The following is a 17560-nucleotide window of genomic DNA, read 5'->3' as shown; positions in this document are numbered from 1 at the left end:
GGTAAGGATTATGAATCTATTAAAGCTTTTTGATTAATTGATTTTTCGTTCATGTGTGTGAATGTTTTGACTGCACTGGAACTGGAGTTACATATGCCTGTGGCTTGTCATGTAGGTGCCTGAAACCCACAGTGGTATCTCCACATGAGCAGCACTTCCAGTGAGCCATTTCTTCATCCCGAGACAATTTTTACAGATTCTATATAATAACTTTTTAGTTCTTGCAAGAATGACTATGAATATAAAAAGGACTGTTCTAAAATTATAAGCAGATGAGTTCATTTTTCCTATATATTCAATGATTCACCCAAGTTCTTGAACTCCAGGAGATTATCCAGAAAACAAGCAAGCAAATGGGCAATCAAAAAAACTTCAACTAAAGATATAGAGGTATGATTGCATTAAATAGTGATTTGATAATATCTGGGGGAGTAGTGGGAAGATGAGTACATTAGATTTTGTGATTGGGGAAAGGGATGTTTGTTTGACCTGGAATATGAATGATAAGCAAAGGCCTTAGATTGTATGAAAGCTTGAAGGAGGCTCTAATGACTGAAGCCCAACAATGAAAGGAAGGGAGCAGGAGGGAAAATAATGGGAGGATGAAAGCGAGAGGGAAGGTAGGAGAGCTCCGGCAGAAGACGCAGGGAGCGCAGAGTGACAGGGTGACTGGTGCATGACACATCTATGGACTCACTAGGAGGCCCGGTTTCAGCATGTCTGAGCCTAACCTGTCCTCACAGAGGACGTTTCAATGCCGAGCAGGACTTAGGCCTTACCTGTGGTTTTCTTTACACAGATGGAGCAGGCCCTGTAGAATGAATGGGGGTATAGTCAGATCCTCACTATTAGCCAGCGTATGGCTGTCTACTCTAGCTTAGCTATAACATTATCAGTCTGGCCTCTCATCACCATTGAATCTTGGGATGAGAAGATATGAAAGTATCAAAATCTGGTTTTTAGGTTTCTGACATTTTCATTCCTGTGACTCTTTGGTACAAGGGCTTATTGGTATTGCTTGTCAACAATAAATACATTCTCAAAGCTCCTCCTACTGAGAAGCAAGGGTTTTGAAAACCATTAGAGTGACTAGCAATATTTCACGGCAAAGGCAAGTGCCTTTGGTTACTGAGTGGGCAGGTGCAGCAGCTCTTCCTATAAACTCTGAATTGGCTGGCTACCCTTGCTTCAGATGCACAAGCTGGAATGCTGCCTCTCAAACATAATGAATCAAATAAAAGAATAGCTTTTTGGGGGGAGGGAAAGGGGTTGTAACCATTGAAGTTTGTCATTTTACATTTGCTGAGTTGATATGGGCAAAGGGAGACAGAAATGGCTTATTTCAGTTTTCCTATTACCATCCTAGTGGGCCAATCAAATGAAGTACAGATGCGGACTAGTCTTTTCATACACAGACTTAATTATGCAAGATGCAACAAATACAACACTGTTCACTGTTTGTTTTTTTTTTTTTCTTTATGAGAGATAATCTCACAACCAAGGCATCTTTCCTCTGTGTGATGAAGACTTTCTTCACCCTGGCTTGTGCAACACCAAGTCTCCACCTCCAAATAATTAATGTATATATATGTGTGTATATATATATTATATATATATAATGCCTCCCCGTATGTAAATGCATCATGTACTTGCAGTGCCCGTGGAGGCCAGAAGAGGGAGATGGATGTACTAGAAAAAGAGCTAGAGATGATTTTGATGATCCCTGTGAGTTCCTGGATCTGGTCTTAGGTCCTGAGCAAAAACAGCACCCTAAATCACTGACCCATCTCTCTACCCCAGTTTTAAATATATTTCAAGACACACATCAACGGAAAATACTGAATATTAAGAGCTTTTATTTTTCTTTTCCCCTCATGTTCTGACTTTCTGATGAGGTTCACTTAAGGTTGTCACTTCACAGGAAGTCAGGCAAGAAGTGGGAGGTGTAGACGGATTTTCTAGCTTACTGGAGTGTTTTTTAAGAGTCCTAGTGAGAAATGAGTTACTATAGCGCAGGGTGCATAACAACGCGTGTTGGTGTTAACCCAGCGCTTAGCGACTCTAGTACACCCGGAACGTCGACTCTCCAGCGGGTTATCGAGTTTTCCCTGAACCGATCTGCGCCTGCTCCGTTGGCATAGTAACGCTCCTCCCACTGCTATTCTGAAATCCGTATTTGTTTCTAAATTACGACAGTCGTAAACCGAGTCCTAGCCAAGGTCGTAACCGACGGCGGCGACTATGGCGGCGTTCGGTGTAAGGTTTGAAAGTGCGAGCAGTATCGAAGAGCGAAAAGAACAGACCCGCATGGCCAGGGCCGAGGTGCTACGCCAGGTATCCCGGCTTTGGAGAATTTTCTTTCTTCCTTTTTAAAACTGGGGTTGTACTGAGGGCTTCTGCGTGCTAGGTAATCGCTTTCCGAGAATATCTATTTTTAGTTCTTGAAATGCTTTCGTTTTTTAAATCTTGGGGTCTTGGCATGTTATTTAAAGTTGTAGGACTCGAGAATCCCGGGAGGTCGTCCCCCCACTCCTCTCGTCACTGTGATTCTCGCCTTGTCTGATTGTGGTCTCTTCCCAATGCTCTAGCCGGCCACATTTGCTGTTCCTCCCTGCAGACAGATTGATTGTTTTCCTTCCAGTTTCCGTAGCTTTTAAGCCACTTATTCTTGACATTTTCGCCGCCCGGACCGCCCGGTTTCTGTGTCCAGTGTACATCCCAGGACTCACTGAAGTCGAAGCCCGAGTCACTGCTCCGGTTCATTGGAAGTGAATACACCGGTGATTCCTTCCTCAGCGCGCTTCTGTGAACTCCAGCCCTTCCTGACCGAAACACTGTTTAGCATAAAAGGCTCAGGCTGTGCCCCCCGCCCCACATCCGGGTTTGGGAAACAGAATTCTCATTAACATTGAAATGTATGGAATTTATAAAAAACGGAAGAAGTAATTATTGAATTATCTGAATTCCTGATTCATTGTGACAGTGGAAAAGATGAATTTGTCCTTGAACAACGGAATGTACCTTGACGATGTTTTGGGTTTTTTGTTTTACGATAAAAGAATTTTAAATAAGTTTAAATGTATATAAAGAGTAGAAAAGAAATAGGAAGAATGAGTAATGGCTTCAGTCACATTTTAAGGGGTTGGGTGAGCAGTTAGTCTTGGTCAGATAAAACATCATGAACATTGGCTGATTTCAAAATAGGTTTAACGAATGCTCATCTTGACTGTCTGATATTTCAAACAGTTTTTGGAAGAAACTCTTTGTAAGCTGTGAAGAATTTTATACAAATCTACCTACAGTGTGATAGGGACCAAAGGCAGCTTTGCAGTTTGAGATGTGGATGAGAAAGCAGAAGAAACTTGTTTCATTGTATTACTATTGTTGACTGTTCACTAGAAATTAGCCATATGGTTCGTTCTTTTTAGGAGGATAACTTTTCTGAGTCAGTTGTATTGGGGTACAGACACCGTCTATTTTCAACGCATGGAAAAAAAGTCAGCTTTATAATTTTTGCAAAAGTCTAAACTAACCACAGGGATGCTGAAGGTTAAAGTGATTCCAAGTCATATTTGAGACAGGGAGAAAAGAGGACGTAAGTTATTCTAGACTGGATACTGTGTGTGATTTATACCCGAATACTGAAGATTGGTAGTCCCAAAGGAAAGTTATTGCTAACTTTTTTTTTATTAGTCATTTTATTTGTTTAGATTTCAAATGTTATTCCCCTTCCCAGTCTCTTCTCCATGAACCCCACCACCCTTCTCCCTCCCCTTTGCCTCTAAGAAGGTGCTTCCCCTCCCACCCACCCACTCCCACCTCACCCCTCTAGCATCCCCCTTCTCTGGGTCATCAAGCCTTCACCTGACCAAGCGCCTCCCCTCCTACTGATGGCCAGATGAGGGGTCCTCTGCTACATCTGTTGTGGGAGCCATGGACTGGCCAATGCGTATTCTTTGGTTGTTGGGTTAATCCCTGGGAGCTCCGAGGGTCTGGTTAGTTGATGCTGTTGTTCTTCCTATGGGTTTGCAATCCCCTCCAGCTCCTTTACTCCTAATGCTTCCATTGGGGTCCCCAGGCTTAGTCCAATGATTACCTGTGACTGACTGCGTCTCTCAGAGGAGAGCCATACAGGCTCCTGTCTGGAAGCACATCTTGGCATCAGCAATAGTGTCGGGGGAGTGGGGAGGGAAGAGGCTTGGTGTCTGCAGATGGAATGGATCCCACCGTGGGGAAGTCTCTGGATGGCCTTTCCTTCAGCCTCTGCTCCAGGTTTATCCTGGCATTTACTTTAGATAGGAACAGTTCTGAGTTTAAATGTTTAGATGGGTGTGGGTGGCCCCATCCCTCCCCAGGGGCCATGTCTATCTACTGGACCTGGTCTCTTCAGGTTCTGTCTCCCGCTGTTGGGTATTTTGGCAAATGTCATCTCCATTGGGTCCTGGGAGCCTCTCACATTCCTGGTGTTGGGGACTTTCTAGTGGTTCCCCAACTTCTGCACCGCCACTGCTACTTATTTCTATTCCTTCTGGGCCTGTGGATTTCTGTCTCTTCCCATACCTGGCCCTGCCTTTGCTCCTCCCTTCTTTCCTTTCCCTACTCTTTCCCACCCAGGACCCTCTCTTCCTCTGCCTCCTGTAATTATTTTGTTCCCCATTCTATGTGGGTTTGAAGCATCCACACTATGCCCTTCCTTCTTGTTGAGCTTCATATGGACTGTGGGTTGTATCGTGAGCACTCTGAGCATTTAGGCTAATATCCACTTAGCAAGTACATACATACCATGAGCAAGGACATCAATTGTTGATCTAGGACCCTGAGCCATTGGTGTTTTGTTTAGTAAAATTTCCCCTGTGCTGATGTGTTCAAGGCTCTTTCCCACTTTGTCTTCTATTAGATTCAGCATATCTGGTTTTGTTTGGAGTTCCTTGATCCACTTGGACTTGAACTTTGTACAATAAATAAGTTTGCATTCTTTACATGCACACTTTATATGCACACTTCCAGTTAGACCAGCATCATTTGTTGAAAATGCTGTCTTTTTTTCCACTATATGGTTTTGGCTTTCTTTGTCAAAAATCAAGTGACCATAGGTGTGTGGGTTTGTTTCTCGGTCTTCAATTCTATTCCATTGATCTACCTGCCTGTCTCTATACCAATACCTTCCAGTTTTTATCACTATTGCTCTGTAGTGTAGCTTGAGGTCAGAGGTGGTGATTTCCTTAGAAGTTCTTTTATTGTTGAGAGTAGTTTTTGTTATCCTGGGCTTTTTATTTTCCCATATGAAATTGAGAATTACTCTTTTCATATCTTTGAAGAATTGTGTTAAAATTTTGATAGGGATTGCATTCAATCTGTAGATTGCTTTTGGTGAGATGGGCCGTTTTTACTATGTTAATGCTACTGATCCATGGGCATGGGAGATCTTTCCATCTTCTGAGGTCTTCTTCCATTTCTTCAGAGACTTGAAGTTCCTGTCATACCGATCTTTCACTTGCTGTGTTAGAGTTACTTGAAGATACTTTATATTATCTGTGACTCTTGTGAAGGGTGTTGTTTCCTTAATTTCTTTCCCAGCTCATTTATTCATTGTGTAGAGAAAGGCTACTGGTTTGTTTGAGTTAATTTTATATCCAGCCACTTTGCTGAAGTTGTTTATCAGGTGTAGGAGTTCTTCTGGCAGAATTTTTGGGGTCACTTATGTATATGATTGTATCATCTGCAAATAGTGAAACCTTGATTCCTTTTTGATTTGTATCTTTTTGACCTCTTTTTGTTGTCTAATTGCTATAGCTAGAACTTCAGGTCCTATGTTGAATAAATAGGGAAAGAATGGGTATCCACGTCTTGTCACTAATTTTAGTGGAATTGCTTCAAGTTTCTCCCCATTTAATTTGATGTTGACTGTTAGTTATATATTGCTTTTATTATGTTTAGGTAGTGTCTTGAACTCCTGTTCTTTCAAATACATTTAACATGAAAGGGTACTTTATTTTGTCAAATGCTTTCTAAGCATCTATTGGGATGATTATGTGATTTTTTTGTTTGTTTGAGTTTGCTTGTATAGTGGATTATGTTGATAGATTTCCTTATATTGAATCATCCCTGATCTCTGAGATGAAGTCTACTTGATTGGGTGAATGATCATTTTGATGAGTTCTTGGATTTTGTTTACAAGAATTTTATTAAGTATTTTTGCATCAGTATTTATAAGTGAAATTGATCTGAAGTTCTCTTTGTTGGAATTTTGTGTGGCTTAGGTATCAGTAACTGTAGCTTCATAGAATGAGCTAGGTAGTAGTCTTTCTCTTTCTGTTTTGTGAAAGACTTTGAGGATTATTGGTATTAGGTCTTCTTGAAGGTCTGTTTAGTTTATCTGGTCTGGATTTAACTTTGGTTCGTGGTATCTTTCTAGAAAATCATCCATTTCATTAAGATTTTCCAGTGTTGTTGACTCTGATGATTTTTTTTTTTAACTTTTTTCAGTTTCTGTTGTTATGTCTCCCTTTTCATTTGTGATTTTGTTAATTTGGACACTGACTCTCTACCCTTTAATTATTTCATTTCATTTTATTTTCCAAATCATTTCTACAGTAGTAGAAGCAATTTTTTTTTTTTTGTAACAATAGACCATTCACTGAATTAGGAATCTTTATATGAAAGTGCTACCAGTTTTTGTTTTTGTACTTGAAGAGCAGTTGTATCAGTTGTCAATTTGTCTTTTGTATTCTTTTGTTGTAGGCCAAACATAATTTTGAAAAAGAACAAAGGGGTAAAGAACTTAAGCAACTTCGAGGTGAGGACACATGGATGCTAGCTGATGTGAATGAGCGAATTGAGCAGTTCTCACAGGTGAATATTAACAGACGTGCCTAAATGTAATGATATGATTTATTTTGTTGTTTTTGGTAGTTTGAGGAAGAGTATCTGTGTAGCCTTGGCTTATCTGACACTTGTTATGTGGAGAAGGCAGGCTGCAAACACACAGATATCTGCCTGCATCTACCTTCTAAGTGCTGGGATTAAAGGCATGACTTATGTCTTAAAAAAATGAAAAAAACAAAAAACGAAATACTATTCAAGTTAATATTAGGAACATTTTTTTTCTTTATATTTCTTCTGCGTGTGTGTGTGTGTGTGTGTCTGTCTGTCTCTATATGTCTATGTGATTGTGTGTGTAATGTTATGTATGTTAAGGTCAGAGGACAAGTTGCCTGAGTTCTTACTTACTAGTTGACATTATTGAAGTTTATCTCTTCTATCAACAAAGTGTCTGTGTTGAACAGACAGGTTCACCATGATATGAAAAGCTTTTGTTATTTGTGTTGGCTGGTAGATTTAATTATAAATCTGTAGTCTATTTTTAGGAAGCTTCTGGATCTGAAAGGACAATGTTTTACAATTTATGTCTTTCTTACCCATCAAGCCTTCTTTTCTTTTTTTACAAATTTTCAGCAGCTTTTCTTCTGGCATGTGCCCTACACTGTTGCAGGCTTTTTCTTTTTCTTTTCTTTCTTTTTTTTTTAATTAAAAAATGTTAATTTACATTTATAGAGTACACTATGATATTTTGATCTATGTACACTTTATAGGAAGGTTTAGTTGAGGTTATGTACCCATCATCCACTCACTATTTTTTGTGGATATTAAATTGAGAATATTAAAACTTCATTTCTTAGGAATTTCAATTTTTTTTTGTGTGTGTATGTGTTTTTTTGGTTTTTTGGTTTTTTGAGACAGGGTTTTTCTATATAGCCCTGACTGTCCTGGAACTCACTCTGTTGACCACGCTGGCCTTGAACTCAGAAATCCACCTGCTTCTGCCTCCTAAGTGCTGGCATTAAAGGTGTGTGCCAACACTGCCTGGCCTTCTAAATGTTTAATATGTATTAATACTTGGTTGTATGTATGTACTAGCTGGTTTTGTGTGTCAACTTGACACAGGCTGGAGTTATCACAGAGAAAGGAACTTCTGTTGGGGGAAGTGCCTCCATGATATCTAGCTGTACAACATCTCAATTAGTGGATCAAGGGGGGACGGCCCATTGTGGATGGTGCCATCCCTGGGTTGGTAGTCTTGGGTTCTATAAGAAAGCAAGCTGAGCAAACCAGTAAGTAACATCCCTCCATGGCCTCTACATCAGCTCCTGTATCCTGATCTGCTCAAATTCGAGTCCTGACATCCTTTGGTGATGAATATCAATTTGGAAGTGTAAGCTGAATAAACCCTTTCCTCCCCAACTTCTTGGTCATGATATTTGTGCAGGAATAGAAACTCTGACTAAGTTTCTATTAGTCAGAAACTAAGACAGTGTATATATCTGTGTTTTTTGATAATAATTGATCACATAGGAATAATGTAACTAAAACTTTCTTCATATATTTTCCTTATAAGAAATATGAACTTCATTGATTAGTAGTAGTGCTTATCATATAGAAAGTATATTATTATGGTTTCTTGGAGAATTTTATAGTTTTCTAAGTATATGTAGAGTCATAATTTTCATTTCTTTTCATGAAAGATATAAAGTCTTTTGAAACATGGATTTTTCTTTCTATTCAAAGTATCTTCCTGTTAAAATTAGGTAAGATTAAATTCTCTTTATACTTGTTCAAAATTATTAGGAACATTCTGAAAAAAAAAAGAAGAAAAAGGACAAGCATTCAAAAAAAGTGAAGAAAGAGAAGAAAAAGAAGAGGAAGAAACAGAAATGTCAGAAACAGAGTGAGTCAACTGACAGCTCCTCAGTAAGTAGACACCAGGACTGGCCTCTGAGGCTAGGGGACTTCAGGCACAAGTGTGTAGGAATTGATGGGGCAAGAGACATTAAAGTATAACTACTTATAGAAAGATGTCTGCAAGATACACACTTTTGGGGAATAGTGACTATGTAGATAGTTGGTTCCAGAAAATGGGATATCATTTAATCATCATTGTTGGTGGAGATGTGATGATTATAAAATGTTCAGGGAAACTGAAAGGTCAATGCCTGCACTGAAGAGCTTCTTGGGAAGGAGAGGAAACTGCTTGCAATTAAGTGGCTGAAAAATTGTAAGGCAAAGCAGCAGGGAATTCTATTACAAAATAAGGGAAACGAGTTTTAAAATACTATGGTCTTTTTCTTTTGTATTTCTTTTTATTTTTTTTTATTCGATATATTTTTTATTTACATTTCAAATGATTTCCCCTTTTCTAGCCCCCCACTCCCCGAAAGTCCCATAAGCCCCCTTCTGTCCCCCTGTCCTCCCACCCACCCCTTCCCACTTCCCTGTTCTGGTTTTGCCGAATACTGCTTCACTGAGTCTTTCCAGAACAAGGGGCCACTCCTCCGTTCTTCTTGTACCTCATTTGATGTGTGGATTATGTTTTGGGTATTCCAGTTTTCTAGGTTAATATCCACTTATTAGTGAGTGCATACCATGATTCGCCTTTTGAGTCTGGGTTACCTCACTTAGTATGATGTTCTCTAGCTCCATCCATTTGCCTAAGAATTTCATGAATTCATTGTTTCTAATGGCTGAATAGTACTCCATTGTGTAGATATACCACATTTTTTGAATTCACTCTTCTGTTGAGGGATACCTGGGTTCTTTCCAGCATCTGGCAATTATAAATAGGGCTGCTATGAACATAGTAGAACATGTATCCTTATTACATGGTGGGGAGTCTTCTGGGTATATGCCCAGGAGTGGTATAGCAGGATCTTCTGGAAGTGAGGTGCCCAGTTTTCAGAGGAACCGCCAGACTGCTTTCCAGAGTGGTTGTACCAATTTGCAACCCCACCAGCAGTGGAGGAGTGTTCCTCTTTCTCCACATCCTCGCCAACACCTGCTGTCTCTTGAATTTTTAATCTTAGCCATTCTGACTGGTGTAAGGTGAAATCTCAGGGTTGTTTTGATTTGCATTTCCCTAATGACTAAGTTGAGCATTTTTTAAGATGTTTCTCTGCCATCCGAAGTTCTTCAGGTGAGAATTCTTTGTTTAACTCTGTACCCCATTTTTTAATAGGGTTATTTGGTTTTCTGGAGTCTAACTTCTTGAGTTCTTTATATATATTGGATATTAGCCCTCTATCAGATGTAGGATTGGTGAAGATCTTTTCCCAATTTGTTGGTTGCCGATCTGTCCTCTTGATGGTGTCCTTTGCCTTACAGAAACTTTGTAATTTTATGAGGTCCCATTTGTCAATTCTTGCTCTTAGAGCATAAGCTATTGGTGTTCTGTTTAGGAACTTTCTCCCTGTACCGATGTCCTCAAGGGTCTTCCCCAGTTTCTTTTCTATTAGCTTCAGAGTGTCTGGCTTTATGTGGAGGTCCTTGATCCATTTGGATTTGAGCTTAGTACAAGGAGACAAGGATGGTTCAATTCGCGTTCTTCTGCATGCTGACCTCCAGTTGAGCCAGCACCATTTGCTGAAAAGGCTATCTTTTTTCCATTGGATGTTTTCAGGCCCTTTGTCGAGGATCAAGTGGCCATAGGTGTGTGGGTTCATTTCTGGATTCTTTTGTATTTCTGTTTTCTTCATAGAAATTAATATCTAAGTCTTCAAAGTAGAATTTGTTTGTTTATCTTTTGGGCCAAAAAAAGTGAGAGAGAGAGAGAGAGAGAGAGAGAGAGCGAGAGCGAGAGAGCGCGAGCTTTGGGTACTAGTTCTAGTCTGTGGGGATTCAGAATAAATGAAAGTAGGCTATATCTTTTATACTTATTTTCAAGAAGAACGGGATTATGTGTAGACAATGGTGGCCTAGAAATGTTTAGGGTTGATTACTTCTACAAACAAAACTGGGTTCTGAATGCAGGAAGGAAGTGAGATTCCAAAGTCTTAGTGACAGGAAGCCAAGCAGGATAGGTTCAAATGTGTGGTAGATAGAGTCTGGGAAAGGAAAAGGAGTAGAAAAGATGGGGCTCCTAGAGCTTTATTTGGTGATTCAGTTGTGAAGGTGACAATTAGATATGATTTAAGACTCTTGGAGGAGGAGGGAGGAGGAGGAGAAAACAAAAAAAACCATTCTTTTTGTTTTATTTATTTTGCTTTATTTGTTGTTTTCGAATTCTATTTTTCCACAGAAAGGTGGACCCTGACAATGCCTCTTCAGTTCTCCTTAGTTTTACATCAGCCCATTTGATTTGACTTGTAATTCCCACAGAGTAACTTAATTTGAAATGAAATTTGGTCGATTTGTGCCTCTGAATCAGTCTGTTATGGTCAGGACTGGAATGGGGGATTGGGGTTCAGGTGAGCTCCCAGGGCTGTGATGTGGTGCTTGCTACATTGTATTTTTGACTGGTGTCTTGGAATTAAATATCAGCGTGACTGTCTGGGTAAGATGATCCTCTTATTTCTGATTTGATGATGCCAGCTAACTCAGTTTAGAAATTCAGCAGAAATTCTTTGTTTAGGTCTGTACCCCATTTTTAAATAGGGTTATTTGCTTCCATGGGGTCTAACTTTTTGAGTTCTTTGTATATATTGGATATTAGCCCTCTATCAGATGTAGGGTTGGTGAAGATCTTTTCCCAATTTGTTGGTTGCCGTTTTGTCCTTTTGATGGTGTCCTTTGCCTTACAGAAACTTTGTAATTTTATGAGATCCCATTTGTCTATTCTTGATCTTAGAGCATAAGCTATTGGTGTTCTGTTCAGGAACTTTTCTCCTGTGCCCATGTCCTCAAGCATTTTGCCCAGTTTCTTTTCTATTAGTTTCAGTGTGTCTGGTTTTATGTGGAGGTCCTTGGTCCACTTGGAGTTGAGATTATTACAAGGAGATAAGAATGGATCAATTCGCATTCTTCTGCATGCTGACCTCCAGTTGAGCCAGCACCATTTGTTGAAAAGGCTATCTTTTTTCCACTGGATGTTTTTAGCTCCTTTGTCGAAGATCAAGTGACCATAGGTTTGTGGATTCATTTCTGGGTCTTCAATTCTATTCCATTGGTCCACTTGCCTGTCCCTGTGCCAATACCATGCAGTTTTTAACACTACTGCTCTGTAGTACTGCTTGAAGTCAGGGATACTGATTCCCCCAGAAGTTCTTTTACTGTTGAGAATAGTTTTAGCTTTCCTGGGTTTTTTGTTTTTCCAGATAAATTTGAGAATTGCTTTTTCCAATTCTGTGAAGAACTGAGTTGGGATTTTGATGGGTATTGTGTTGAATCTGTATATTGCTTTTGGCAAGATGACCATTTTAACTATATTAATTCTGTCGATCCACGAGCATGGCAGATTTTTCCATTTTCTGAGTTCTTCTTTGATTTCCTTCTTCAGAGACCTGAAGTTCTTGTCGTAAAGATCCTTCACTTGTTTGGTTAGAGTCACACCAAGATACTTTATATTGTTTGTGGCTATTGTGAAGGGTGTCATTTCCCTAACTTCTTTCTCAGCCTGCTTATCCTTTGAGTATAGGAAGGCAATTGATCTGCTTGAGTTGATTTTATAACCTGCCACTTTGCTGAAGTTGTTTATCAGCTGTAGGAGTTCTCTGGTGGAGTTTTTTGGGTCACTTAAGTATACTATCATGTCATCTGCAAATAGTGATAATTTTACTTCTTCCTTTTCAATTTGTTTACCTTTGACCTCCTTATGTTGTCTAATTGCTCTAGCTAGGACTTCAAGTACTATATTGAAAAGATATTGAGAGAGGGGGCAGCCTTGTCTAGTCCCTGATTTTAGTGGGATTGCTTCAAGTTTCTCTCCATTTAGTTTGATGTTGGCTACCGGTTTGCTGTATATTGCTTTAATTATGTTTAGGTATGGGCCTTGAATTCCTGTTCTTTTGAAGACTTTTAGCATGAAAGGATGCTGAATTTTGTCAAATGCCTTTTCAGCATCTAATGATTTGCCTGAAGAAATTCGGATGGCCGAGAAGCACCTTAAGAAATGCTCAACAGCATTAGCCATTAGGGAAATGCAGATCAAAACAACCGTGAGATTTCGCCTCACACCAGTCAGAATGGCTAAGGTTAAAAACTCAGGAGACAGCAGGTGTTGGCGAGGATGTGGAGAAAGAGGAACACTCCTCCACTGCTGGTGGGGCTGTCAGATGGTACAACCACTCTGGAAATCAGTCTGGCGGTTCCTAAGAAAAGTGGGCATGACACTTCCAGAGGACCCTGCAATACCTCTCCTGGGCATATACCCAGGGGATTCCCCAGCATGCAATAAGGACACATGCTCCACTATGTTCATAGCAGCCTTATTTATAATAGCCAGAATCTGGAAAGAACCCAGATATCCCTCAATGGAGGAATGGATACAGAAAATGTGGTATATATACACAATGGAGTACTATACAGCAATTAAAAACAATCAATTCATGAATTTTTTATGCAAATGGATGGAACTGGAAAATATCCTAAGCTAGGTAACTCGCTCACAAAAGAATACACATGGAAGGCAGTCACTGATAAGTGGATACTAATTAGCCCTGAAGCTCTGAATACTGAAGACACAATTAGCATATCAAATAATTCCCATGAAGAAGGAAGAATAGGGCCCTAATCCTGGAAAGGCTTGATCCAGCTTTGTAGGGGAGTACCAGGACAGAGAAAAGGGAGGGGGAAAGATAGGAAAATGGATGGAGAGAATAGGACTTATGGGACATATGGGGGGGGGGGCAGTCTGGGAAAGGGGAAGGCTTCTAGAATGTAAACAAAGAATATAGAAAATAAATAAAAAAGTTAAAAAGAAAAGAAATTAAGCAGAAGAAGCAGGCTTTATGGAAGATGATGGTATTATGTGTTCTTGAATTTAGCATGATATTCAAGATGGTGATTAAGTTACTGAAGCTTTAGTTGGACAAGGAAAAAAAAGGTACTCAAAACCATAAAGGTAAATATAATGGTCCCAACGGAGTCTGTAGAGAATGGAACACGCAATAATGAGAAGAGGAAACCGGCAAACAGCATGAGTGGAACAAGGAGGGAAGAGTACATGAAGGAAATGCAGAATAAACATTGAGTGTTAGAATGGAGAATATTTTGAAAATCTTGAACATGAGTCATCAACAGAGGTGAGGTTCTGGAGAAAAAAAATGGATTACTTTCCTGAGCTTGATGAATTTTGAAGAGTTGTTGCTACATTAGTGTATGTGATAATAAAGAGTTTAGAGAAATGTTTGGGCTATTACTTTTTTTAGTAATATTATAGAAAAAGGAGTAGGAAGATGAATTGCTGTTACAGGAATATATAAGGCCAGGAAATGCTGCCCTCTCAAAAAAAAAAAAACAAACAAAACAAAACAAAAAACAGAGAAAAACAAAAAAAAGTACAAAAGGAGGTTTGGCTATGAAATGCTTCAGCATATGAATCTCTTAGCCTCAAGGGCCCTTTCTTTAAAGCAAATCAGAAGAAAGCGAGACCAAATGCTTGTGGGAGGACCTGCTTGCAGCAGGAGTAGTTGGTAGGAGTTTAGACCAAGCACAACTATATGTAATTTTGCCAGGAAGTTGTGGGGAATAGGTTGGAAGCCAAAGTGGTTTACTTTTATTAAGGTAAGAGAAGAGAGAACTTGTTTAGAGTATATGAAATGTTAACTGATAGAAAACTCCAGGGTGTGAATAGAGATAACAGAGCTACTATTATGGTTTATATATGCTCAGCACTATTAGAAGGTATGGCCCTGTTAGAGTAGGTGTGTCAGAGTGGGTGTGGGCTGCCTGCAAATGACTATTCTACTAATAGCCTTTAAATGAAGATGTTGAACTCTCAGCTCCTCCTATACCACGCTTGCCTGGATGCTTCCATGTCTACACCATTATGATAATGGACTGAACCTCTGAACCTGTAAGTCAGCCTCAGATAAATGTTGTCCTTATAAAAGTTGCCTTGGTTATGATGTCTGTTCACAGCAGTAAAACCCTAACTAATACAGAAGTTGGTACCAGGGACTGGAGTATTCCTGTGACAGGCCTGACCATGCTTTTGTTTGGAAGAATGTGGATTTGGGGACTTTGGATTTGCAAAGCAGTGGAATGCTTTAATGGGGCCTAATGAACTATACAGGAGGAATACGGAAGATGTTTTTGCTGAGAGGAATTTGAACTGTGCAGACCTGGTCTGAGATGTTTCAGGGGAGAAGAATTTCAGTATGTGGCATATAGACTGTTTTTGTGGTGTTTTGGTGAAGAATGTGGCTGCTTTTTGCCCTTGTCTGAAGAGTCTACTTGAAGCTAAGGCAAAGAGATTTATATTAATTGCATTGACAAAGGAAGTCTCAAAAATCCCAGGAGAGACTTTGTTCTCTGGTTAAGTCTTACGAAGAGCATTTTGAACAAGCATAGCAAGCTTAGAAAGAAAAAAGATAAAATATATGGTTTGAGTATTAAATGGAGCTGAATCCTGTGTTCTAGGAGAAAGCAGATTAAAGGAATGGAACTTTGGAGCAAGATCCTACCCAGCTATATTTAGATCCAGGTGTGGTGATACGCACCTTTAATCCCAGGAGACAGGCATACAGATCTCCCCAGTTCAAGGTCAGTCTACAGAACAAGATCCAGGACAGCCAAGCTTAGGCAGTGAAGCAGTTGGAGAACACGAAGCTAGTGATAATATAATAGAACAAGGGTGCCATGTTCCAGCTCCTGCAAGCAACAGAACTCGGCCGCTTCAGCCATGTTGCTCTGGCTTTAGAGTGAATAATAGAGGGGACTGCTGGGACAATTAATGCTGGTTACCTGGATCTAAGAATTTAGCAGTGATTAGGAAGAGACCAGCATCACCGAGGTGAAATCTGGGAAGTATTTTCTGAGAGCACAGAGGCTGTGTTCCAGAGGTAGCCAAGGTTGTACCTTGTGCTGCAGCTGTACTTGGTAATGTGTAAGAGTCACCCAGGTGGTACTGGCTTTGACAGCATGAAGGGATCATGAAGTACATCTGAGGATTGGCACTGTGAGAGACCATGGAAAACCATTGGTGAAGGTGTAGCCCCAGTTGTAGTTGACAGCTCAAGATGGAAGGGGTCATGCAAAGGATTTGAGGCTTAGCACCATGAAGCTTATTTGCAGCAGAAGACCCCAATGTATTAGAGATACCAGTACCATGGGATAATCTCTAAGAACAACAGCAGCAATGGAGTGGATAAACCTGAGCTTAGAGTGCTGCAGAGAGCAGAGGAGCCCAGAAGATCATGAGTGGATCCCAGACATTGGAACAAGAAGCTATAACACTAAAGTTGACTTGGAGAGCCCAAGATGTTCAAGATGCCAGAACCATGAGATATCTGCTGAAAAAAGCTGCTTACAGGGAGTGGAACCAGCCTGGGAGAAAGACTGTTTCAGTCAACAAAGATAAAAAAAGGAGTTGTAGTTCTGAAGTCCTCTTTGACATCAGCCATGGAGATGCAGAGTTTGGAGTTTACCTAGCTGGCTTCCTGTCTTGCTTTGTAGATTACAGTTAAGTGGTTGGATGAATGGTAGAAGAGACTTTGAACTTTGGATTTTTAACATTGTTGAGACTGCTGTAGACAATGGGAACTTTGGAAGTTGAACTAAATATAGTTTGCATTATGTTATGTTTAGGTAAGGCCTCATAGACTCATATGTTTGAACAACCCTATCAGTGCCAGGGAGTGGAATGTTATAGTTTGTATCTGGTTGGCCCAGGGTGTGGCACTATTAGAAGGTGTGGCCCTGTTAGAGTAGGTGTGTCACAGTAGGTGAGAGCTTTAAGACTCTCATCATAGCTGCCTAGACATATTCTGCTAGCAACCTTGAGATGATGATGTTGAACTCTCAGCTCCTCCTGTACCATGCTTGCCTGGATGCTGCCATATTCATACCTTGATGATAATGGACTGAACCTCTGAACCTATAAGCCAGAGCCAAATAAATGTTGCCCTTATAAGAATTGCCTTGAGGACTGGAGAGATAGCCCAGTGGCTAAGAGCACTGACTGCTCTTCCAAAGGTCCTAAGTTCAATTCCCAGCAACAACACGGTGGTTCATAACCATCTGTAATGGGATCTGATATCCTCTTCTGGTATGTCTGAAGAGAGCATGCTCATATACATAAAATAAATAAATAAATCTTAAAAAAAAAAATTGCCTTGGTCAAGATGTCTGTTTACCACCATAAAATCCCAAGACAGATACAAGGTAGTCAAAAGTGATTGTGGCTTCTTTGGTAATAGACCTTGCTACCTAAACCAACTAAGGATCGGTAAGGTTAATTCTGGTTTCACTAGTGTCATAAAGTTGCAGGTGGTTATTGCTATTGCCTGGGTTGGAATGTTTGTGATGGGGTGCCAAGTGGCTCAAACTAATGAATTCAAGTGGTTGGTCAGCATACAGAGAAAAAAAAAAAAACCTCATTGTAGAACTCCTGTAACAGGATTCCCTAGAACTCAAACTTCTTTATTATTTTACTTTATTTTAGCAAATTGGTAGTCTTCTAAAGAAAGTACTAATAGTTTCAATCTATAAATTCCTATTTTAGTGCATGGCATCAAGAATTTTGATAGAAGTATTAAATTGCATAGACAATATAAACTTGAGTTAAGCTAGAAAATCATATATAGTGATTATTTGTAAAAAAAAAAAAAGTATGTGAATATAAGTAAGTTTG

The 17560-nt window shown here is 39.8% G+C and overlaps 1 protein-coding gene across 1 annotated transcript in view; it reads left to right on the top strand.

Annotated features, from left to right (window-relative positions):
- Positions 1–2208: 2208 nt before the first annotated feature.
- Cwf19l2 (CWF19 like cell cycle control factor 2) overlaps positions 2209–17560 on the top strand; it is a 79540-nt gene continuing 64188 nt past the window's right edge. Inside the window, exons 1-3 of the mRNA XM_052189191.1 lie at positions 2209–2334; positions 6742–6852; positions 8626–8748. Of these exons, the coding sequence (XP_052045151.1) occupies positions 2242–2334; positions 6742–6852; positions 8626–8748 (327 nt within the window). The 5' untranslated portion in view covers positions 2209–2241. The remainder of the gene's footprint in view (positions 2335–6741; positions 6853–8625; positions 8749–17560) is intronic.

Source organism: Apodemus sylvaticus, chromosome 7, assembly GCF_947179515.1.
Source record: "Apodemus sylvaticus chromosome 7, mApoSyl1.1, whole genome shotgun sequence".
Taxonomy (NCBI): domain Eukaryota; kingdom Metazoa; phylum Chordata; class Mammalia; order Rodentia; family Muridae; genus Apodemus; species Apodemus sylvaticus.
This window is presented reverse-complemented; position numbering and strand designations above follow the sequence as displayed.